This window comes from Marmota marmota, unplaced genomic scaffold (genome assembly GCF_001458135.2).
Source record: "Marmota marmota marmota unplaced genomic scaffold, marMar, whole genome shotgun sequence".
In the NCBI taxonomy this organism is placed as follows: Eukaryota; Metazoa; Chordata; class Mammalia; order Rodentia; family Sciuridae; genus Marmota; species Marmota marmota.
Genome location: NW_025999895.1, coordinates 1,493,865 through 1,502,369, shown reverse-complemented (window position 1 = coordinate 1,502,369; position 8,505 = coordinate 1,493,865). Strand labels below are relative to the sequence as shown.

At 63.0% G+C, this 8,505-nt stretch overlaps 1 protein-coding gene and 1 long non-coding RNA gene across 6 annotated transcripts in view; both read left to right on the top strand.

The window, feature by feature from the left end:
- Nucleotides 1-2,732, top strand: part of LOC125614552 (translation initiation factor IF-2-like) — a 7,802-nt gene extending 5,070 nt beyond the window's left edge. Inside the window, exons 5-6 of one of the 5 annotated variants that reach the window (XR_007345142.1) lie at nucleotides 638-2,301; nucleotides 2,412-2,732. Coding sequence is in view for 2 of the 5 variants with exons in the window: in XM_048797478.1 (XP_048653435.1) it covers nucleotides 638-826 (189 nt within the window). In the remaining 3 variants the exon portion in view is untranslated. Of the gene's footprint in view, nucleotides 1-637 lie in introns of all 5 variants that reach the window. The other 4 variants (XR_007345141.1, XR_007345144.1, XM_048797478.1 and 1 more) reach the window with 4 other exon arrangements.
- Nucleotides 2,733-3,050: 318 nt separating this feature from the next.
- LOC125614564 lies at nucleotides 3,051-4,910 on the top strand. Its single transcript, XR_007345150.1, has 3 exons — nucleotides 3,051-3,558; nucleotides 3,850-3,990; nucleotides 4,093-4,910. It is a non-coding gene; the product is annotated as an uncharacterized LOC125614564 (long non-coding RNA).
- Nucleotides 4,911-8,505: the final 3,595 nt, after the last annotated feature.

The following is an 8,505-nucleotide window of genomic DNA, read 5'->3' as shown; positions in this document are numbered from 1 at the left end:
TCAGTGACAGGCAGGCGGGCCCAGACGCTGAAGCCCTCCCAGCACCGTGGCCCTCGGGGGCGGGGGGGGGGGTGACGAGTCTCTCCACCAAGGACCCACCTGGGGACAGGACGGAGCGACCCAAGGCTCCGGGCAGCAGGCCAGGCTCCCTTGAGGTGATCTCGCCCAGACTCCCCCCCCACCCCAGGCAAGGCTGGGTTGGCTCCCTCAGGCCCACCTGGTCCTGCCCCCAGGGCCAGCCTCTGAGAGGGACAGGCCTCCTCAGAGCCCAGGAGGGCCTGGCAGGGGGCTGGGAAGTGCTCCCCGAGCAGGACAGGTGTTGGGGACAGCCATGCCTCAGACACATCCCTGCTCACCCCCACTGCCGAAGCTGGGCGGGCTGCAGGCAAGGCCGTCAGCTCTGGCCCCGGAGGGCCCAGCACCCTGAGGGACCAGGGGCGACAGTCTGCACAGTGTCCTGGGGCTGCCTAGCAAAGTGCCAAGACTGATCCCCCCGGTTCTGGAGGCCAGAGGTCAGGTCCAGGAGCCCACAGGGCCACGCTCCCCAGCAAAGTCCAGGGGAGGGTCCTCGCCTCCCCGTCCCTGCCTCTGTCCTCTCGTGGCCGTCTTTCTGCCAGTGTCTGTGCTCCCTCTTCAGGTGGCCCCCCGCCTGGCCTGGCCTCGTCCTAACGCATTCCGTCTCCATGAGCTAGTTCCCACGTGGCCCCCTCCGAGGTCCTGGGTGAGCACGCATCTGGGTGACACCCTTCAACCAGCCAACTCCTCCAGAGGAGCCCTGAGGAGGGGCGGCGTCCAGGGAGCAGGCCCCCAGGCCACAGGTGAGTGAGGGGACTCTGGCCAGCCCCCAGAGTCTCGGGAGCCACCCAGAGCAGGGGCTGCCGAATCTCACAAGACACTCGTCTGCAGTCCATGCAGGTGGTCAGGGCTGGGGCACAGCGTGGGGGTCTGGGCACCCTGAAATGCACAGAGACCCAAGGCGGAGCCTTCCTACACGTTTCAAGTCACAGCCACCACAGGTCCAGCCAGGCCATCTGGGGGACTCAGGCCCACGCCAAAGCCAGCAGCACCAGCGGGCCCAGTTCAAGGTCCCCCAAGAGAGAGGGTCTGGCCTGGGAAGGACCAGGGAAGGCAGCTCCAAGCCTGGGCTCTGACCACAGAAGCCACAGGTACAGACGGCGGAGGACGTCCACTGCCCCGCGTGTGCCCAGGTGCGGGTGTGCGTGTCAGGTGTGTGTGGGATCAGTGGGCGTGGTGTATGAACCCGCAGGGCCAGGTGGGTGGCTGGGCCCGGGGCAGGGTGGGAGCAGGTAGAGCCCATCTGAGGGAAGGGCACACCCCACTTCCTGGAGAATGTGCCAGAAGGGAGAGAAAGGGTTTCCCTCCCTGCCCAGGGCCTGGGACCTCACATCTCCTCCCTGGCCTCATGAGCTCCCTCCTGGGCTCCCAGACCACTCCCCGGCTCGGCCAGGCTCCTGTCCCCAGGAAACGCTCTGCCTTCACCCAGGCCCCACAGCCCCAGGCTCAGGAGTCGGGGTCACGGCTCTCTGGTTTCCAGGGCCCATCTGTGAGCCAGGAAGCAGGACAGGGATAACACCCGGCTGTCCCAGGGCACCTTCTTGGGCCCTTGCGCCCCCTGAGTCCCTCACCCCTGTGCTGCTTGACCAGGCCTGGTCTGGGACTCGGCCTCCTCTGCTGCATGGTCACTGTGGGCCCTGGTGCGCCTGGCTGTGCGCATGGCCACACATGGACCTGGGAGGAGCCACTGTCCTGGTGAGGCTGGGCCTCCCCAGAGGGGAGGATGTGAGCTGAGGGGCTGGAGGATGGGGTGGGAAGTGGGGAAGGTGCTGGCCCAGCTGCCCTGTCTTCCACGAGTCTCCACACACTCCAAGTGCTGCTGACTGGTCCAGGACACCTGACCGGGGACAGCCTTGACAAACACTGTCCAGGTACCCAGCTCGGCTGAGTGCTCCACACCAGGGAGGATACGACAGCCCCCCAGCTTAGAGGTCAGGAAACGGAGGCACAGACAGGGCCAGGTGCCCAGGAGGGGGCTGGTGAGCACATCCTGGGCAGCCTGGCCCAGCGCTGCCCGAGCCGTGCCCGGAGGCCTGGGGGCGATGCACCGCCACCCAGCACTGCCAGCACCTAGGACAGCTCCAGGCCCAGGAACCACAGCACCCTGATGGAGGCCTGAACCAGCAGGAACCCACTGAGGCCCCCGGTCATCCAGAGGCTGAGAGTGAGAAACGGGTCACCCCTGCCCTGGGGCACCCGGCAGGAGCGGTCACCCCACCCCTCAAGGTCAAACACCACCTCCTTCCCAGCCCCCTCCAGCTGCCCCTGTTCCCCTAAGACGACCCCATCACCCTTCATTTCTTGGCTTCCATTCTCTGCCCACCTGGTCTACCCAGGAAAAGGCTTCACCTGTGCAGAGCTGATCTCAGAGAGGCTGGGTGATTGGCCCAAGACCACACAGCATAAAAGCCACCTGACTGCAACTGCCATGGAACGTTCCCCAGTCACCCATGTCTTGGGTGTCAGGGAGCCAGGGCAGAAATGAGTGAGAGGCACAGGAGCGAGCCACCCGGGCCACCCCAGCCACCCGGCCCACGGGGATGGCCGTGGCTCTTTCTGAAAGGAAGAGGACGAGGCTCGGGGAAGGGTGATGGGCACCAGGCCTCTGCACAGCGGAGACACCCAGGACAGCCGAGCATGGGCTCCGTGCAGCGCCTGAGGCCGTGCCACGCAGGCTGTCCACAGAGGCCACGGATGCCAGGGGCTGGGGTTGGAGAAGGATGGGGCCCCCGGTGACAGGAACTTTCTGGAACCACAGGTGGTGGCTATGCCCCTGCAAACACCCCAGTGCCGCTGACTTGCCCACGAGGGAGGGTGGAGTCTGTGGGCCTCACCTCAGCACGTCCCCATGGTGAACGGTGACACCCAGTGCCCACGCCATCCACAGGAAGCTGTGGCCAGCCCTGACCATCCCAACTGGCCCCACTCGTGTGGCAGGGCCACAGGTCCTGGGCACCTCCCCGGCCGGCCAGTCATTGGCCCCAGGGAGCTCCGGCTCTCCCCCACACCAGGTCTTCTCTGGCCCTGGTGTCCTTAGGTCCTACACAGAGGACACCCAAACCCTCCTGGAACAGGGGCCACAGTCACAACAGACTTCTGTCCTGGAGACCCCTCCCTGGGCCCCACCTTGGCCAGACCCCTCTGCAGCTCACCCCAGGGTCAGTCCGGCACTGTGGGTCCCTGAGAATAGCGTGGCCATCCTGGACACTCAGCCCCTTCCACCACCACCTGAGGTGAGCCACAGTGGCCACCAGTGGCTGGACAGGTCCAGATGGGGCATCGGGACCTCCCGGTGCCAGGCCCACACCCGCCTGGTGATGCAAATGGGATCTCGCTCAGGAAGGAACTGGCGCAACCGTGTGCTGAGCTGAGAGGCGGCCACAGGCAGCCGAGGGGCGGTCTGCACACCCAGGTCAGGGGCAGTGCCCCGGGGAGCCTGGGGTCTCCAGGATGTCACAGATGCCCCCTTCCAGCTCCCACAGAGTAAGTAGCAGGGTTCTGGGGTTCCCACAGCAGGCCAGGGGAGAAGGAGAGTGCCCTGTCCCCCATGGGCCATTGGAGGGCAGACAGAGCTGTGGGGCAGCGGCTTGGTTTCTGAGAGGGTGCACCAAGGCCCAGACCCAAGGCTCCTTCCAGAATGAACAGAACTCCCCAGAAAGGTGGACAGTCCTGTCCCAGGTGGAGACAGGGAAGAGGGTCGGCACTCGTGTGGCAGGGCCACAGGTCCTGGGCACCTCCCCGGCCAGCCAGTCATCTGGGCCCATCTTCCCGAAGCTCCCAGGACCAAGGTTATGTCCAGCCTTGGTGGACACCTCCACACCAAGAGCTTCCAGACGGCCCCTAGCCCCAGGAGCCCCACCACTAGAAGCCGGGTGCTGGGCAGGCGGGCACCAGATTCCATGGAGCCTCCAGCAGGTGAGAGGCAGCCCGAGGGGCACCGAGGGAGGAGACAGCACCCTGAAGGCTCCAAAGGCCCAGGACTCAGCCCTGCCCGCCCGACCTTCCCAATCCCCTCAGCCCCAGAGCCTGGACAGCCTCCCCTGGGCAGGACACGGAGTCAGTAGCTAAGAAGCGGCCACAGACGTTCAGCCAAGAGACGTGTGACCTACAGTGACAAACTCAGGGTCCTGCAGGTGCCAGCCCACTAAGGGCCTCCAGGACTGGGGTTTGAGGCTCCCATGATGTCCAGACAACTGGGTGCTGTGCCCACTGCCCTGCCAGCAGGGGAGACCCACTGAGTTGGACGTAGCCAGGGCAGGCCATGGGCCTGAGTAGCTGCGGGCTCAGCCTGTGGGCAGGTGGACAGCAGAAATGGAGGTGACCCACTCCCAGACCCCAGGTCCAGCTCCAGGAGGGCCCCACTGTGACCAGATTGGTGTCAGCCCCTCCATCGTCACCCTGGGCCAGGGGCTAGAATGTCACCTACACCAGACGCAGGGGGGCCCAGGCCAAAGGGGAGCTGGGCACACGCCTTCCACAGCCTCACCTGCAGACGCACACGCACTCCCGCAGACAGCCACACACACCCACGCATCCCCACATCCCGACACACCTGTGCCCTCACACGAACACACAGCTGCACACACCCACGCACACACACCCACCTCGACAGACACGGTGTGCATACAGGCATGAACGTGTCCACCCGGGTGCGCCTGCACGCACCTTGCACACAGGATCTGCACGCTCACACACGCCCACCCCACAGCACACACGGCAGTTCTCAGGGCAGTCTATCCTGGGTCCACAGGGTCCCCGCATCTCCCAGGACCCGAAGTCTGCTGCCCGGCCCTGGACAGGCCACCCTGCGTTGGCAGCTGGAGAGGCCTAGGGACAGCAGGANGCCGACGCAGGGTCCGGGCGGCGCGGGGGTCAAGGCAGGCTTCGGAGGCGACCGGGGTCCCCCGCGTGCCCTTTGGGCGGCGCCTGCGCTGGCAGGGTGGGGGGCTATTTTTGCACGACCGCCTGCGGCTGTGCCACGCTGCGACAGCCGTGGAGAAGGAACTGGCCGCCCCCGCCGCAGTGAACAGCGCTCCGGCGGGCGACAGCGAGGGGCTGCCTCCTCCCGCCCCTCCCCCGCCCGCAGCCATTTTGCCCCGCTGCGGTGGCGCTGCGGGGGCAGCCCGGCCTGGGCAGAGCCGGCTGTAGCCTAACTAGTAGTGGAGACTAGTAGAGTTGGGTCGCCTGTACCTCCTGCTCCTTGATGCTTGGGCCAGTTGCAAAGCCCCTGGATGGCCTGTTGGAGGACAGGGGACTGCAGCAGCAGGGGCTGGGGGAAGACTTAGGACAGGGTTTGGCAGAGGGGTCAGCAGGGCTGGGAGAGGGCTCCAGGACTCACCCATTTTTTTTCTAGGGTGGATCTTTGTGCAGAAAGTCCACTTCTCATGTGCCCAGCAAGGGACCCTTCTCTGTCTCCTCAGATCTCAGGGGTCTCCTGCAGTGGCAGGTACACCCCAAGCCTGCCCAGGACGCTGGGCTGTCCAGACCTCCTTTCTGTCCCAGAATAAGTGGTGGATGCTCTCTGGGGCTTTGCCCCAGTCTGCTGTGGACCAAGGAGCCACAGGGGTGAAGCAGCCCCCAGCAACTCAAAAGGCATCTGTTCACCTTGTCCAGTCTGTGCCTTCTGGGGACTCAGGAGAACCAGAGGCCACTGGACTGCAGAGGTAGTTCACAGCCCTGGGGATGGGGTGCTGCAGTGGCCCCCTGAGGGCTGTTGTCCAGGAGTGCACCAGTATAAAGGACAGAGGTTAGATACCCTGCAGCAAAAGTGCTCAGCTCCTCTATGGAGGGCCAGCCTCTGCCCAGCTTGGCAGGTACCCCCGGCACCTGGACCTGGGCAGGGGAAAAGTCCAGTACCCCCAGTGGGCGCTAGTTTTAGGCTGAGAGGGAGTCTCTGTCCAGACTCTCAGTGCCCATGTGGCCTGCCCCTGACCAGGTCTAAGATGGCTCACCTGGAAAGAACAGTGGTTCAGGATTTGCCTGTGAGCACGTGTGCAGGCATGTACACAGGGGGCCAGACAGGGTCGGAAGCCTTTGAGTTTCAGGTGCACCTGAATCCCCATGAATGGCATGAGCAGAGATGGGCCTGCCATTCTGGGGGTGATCACAGGCCACTGGTCCAAGTACAGGCTTCTGCCCATTCCAGGGTAGAGTCAGCTAGCACCCCTAGGTGAGAGGACCCGGGGATGTAGCCCTGCCCTATCTCTTGGCCTGGGGGAGAGCACGGTACCCCAGACCCTTCAGTGCCTCTGTAGGAGCCATGCCTAACAGTGGAAAATGACCACCTGAGTGACCAGGACTCCCAGTGGGCCTCAGCCCACAGTGTAGTGGTCACAGAGGTGCCAGCCACTGACACTAGAGGGTACTGTTAAGTCCTGTAGATGGCAGGGGCGGAGGATGGCCAAAGGAGCTGACTCCAGGGCCTAGCCTGGTGAGGGGGGGTTGCCGTCCAAGGGGCAGATGCCAGCAGGCTTTGGAAGGAGATCCTGGGGGGAGGGGAGAGGCAGAGGAGGAGCCTCTAGGGGTCAGAGGGTGGCAAGGGCTAGACCTGGAGGAGGGTGGGGCAAGGGAGCGCTCAAGAGCAGAGCTTAGGGGACACCAGGAAGCTGGGGGGTTGTGTCCTTCTCAGGTGAGTGGTGAACAGCAGGGCATGTCCACATAGTGCAACAGTATTGCCCCCAAGAAGATCAAGGCTGTGGCAGGTGCTGTACCAGGGATGAGCCACAATGCATGGTGCTCAGGGACAGAGGCCAGTCTTGGGAGGGTACAATTCTGTTTATATGAAGTGTCCAGATGGGGCAAGTTCACAGGGACAGGAAGTAGCCTAACGGTGCCAGAACCCTGGGGAGGGGGAGATGGTAAGTGATGGCTGGCTTCTTTTGGGGTGATGAGAAATGTCCTAGGTCTTGTGAATATGCTGAAACACACTGCGCTACTGAGCTGGTCCTGGGGTGCACCTTGGCTCCAGCACCCAGGAAGCAGAGACAGAGGATCCCTGAGCCCGGGAGTTTGAGAGCAGCTTGGGCGACAGAGCAAGACCCTGTCTCAAAACAAAAACAAAAAACTGACACCAAATTGTAGACTTCAAGTTGATAGTTTCATGATGTGTGAATCATATCTCAATAAAGCTGGTAAAAATAAACTTAGTCAGCACTGGGGCTGTGGCTCAGTGGTAGAGCACCTGCCTCACAGGTGTGAGGCACTGGGTTTGATTCTCAGCATCACATAAAAATAAATTAAAAAAAAAAGATATTGTGTCCATCTACTAAAAAAAATTTTAAAAATAAACTTAATAATGAAGGTAACCAATATTTTAATGCAATATTCTAAAGAGTCAGAATTAATAGAGCCGGGCAGGGTGGCTGGTGGCACTCACCTGTAACCCCAGCAACTTGGGAGGCGGAGGCCCTGTGTCCAGGTGAGGCCACTCCACCATGACCAGGGGCTATGACTGAACTCACTACAGCAGGGAGGGGAGCACAGGGCCCTGGGGACAGGTCATCCCCTTCCTAAATTCATCCCATAAACATTTTAATCCTGACAAGCCACATTCGCATTCCCGCCTGTGAACTGGGCAGCCTGGATTCAGCACAGAAACCCATGCGCTGCCACCACAGTGGGCAACAGGGGCCCCCCTGCCTGGCAGGACCCCACCCCACACAGGGCACCTCAGTCACATCCCCAGCTCTACCTGCCAGGCCCTCTGAGCAGCATCTCTAGGGTGCTGGGGTCTCCAACCCCAGCCCCCCAAGCCAGGGCTGCAGCTCCTGACCACAACACAGGGACAACATGCGCCCAGCAAGAGGAGGCCACCCAGGACCCAGCTCACCTGCCTGCTTCAGCCACAGCTGTACCCCACTGGGGGGTGCTGGGGTGACCCTGTGTCTGCATGGGGAGGGGAACTCTGCCCCTACATCGATTTTTCCAGGACACCCCTCAGCTTTGGAATAACCCCTGAACCCCACCCTGTAGCTGTGCTCTGCCTGGGCTTCTGGCATTTGACAGAGAGACACCAGTGGGCAGGGGGTGCCCAGCCTCCACAGGAGGCCCAGCTGTGGCCCAGTGTTCAGAGCTGGCCAAGGGCCGCCCACCCACCACAGAGGCCACACCATGATCTAGGAGGAGGCTGCAGCTTGAGTCCTCTGTCCGTATACTTAAATGGCCCCTGCAACAGAGGAGCCAATTCCTCTTCCTTCTCCTTCACTCAGCCACACAGCCCGGGGGGCGGCTTTGGGCTTCGCTGGGAGGGGTGTGCAGGCGCAGCAGCAGGGCCCAGCCCCACTCTGCCTGCAGCAGCTTCACACAGGAGGCTGGGCAGTGCCAGCCCTTGAGGGGTCTCTGCAGGGGGCAGTGTCCATGGTCGTGGGACAGGGTCACCCTGCACTGGGAGGTGGTGCCTGTGGCCCCTGCAGGCCAGCTCCACCCAGAGGG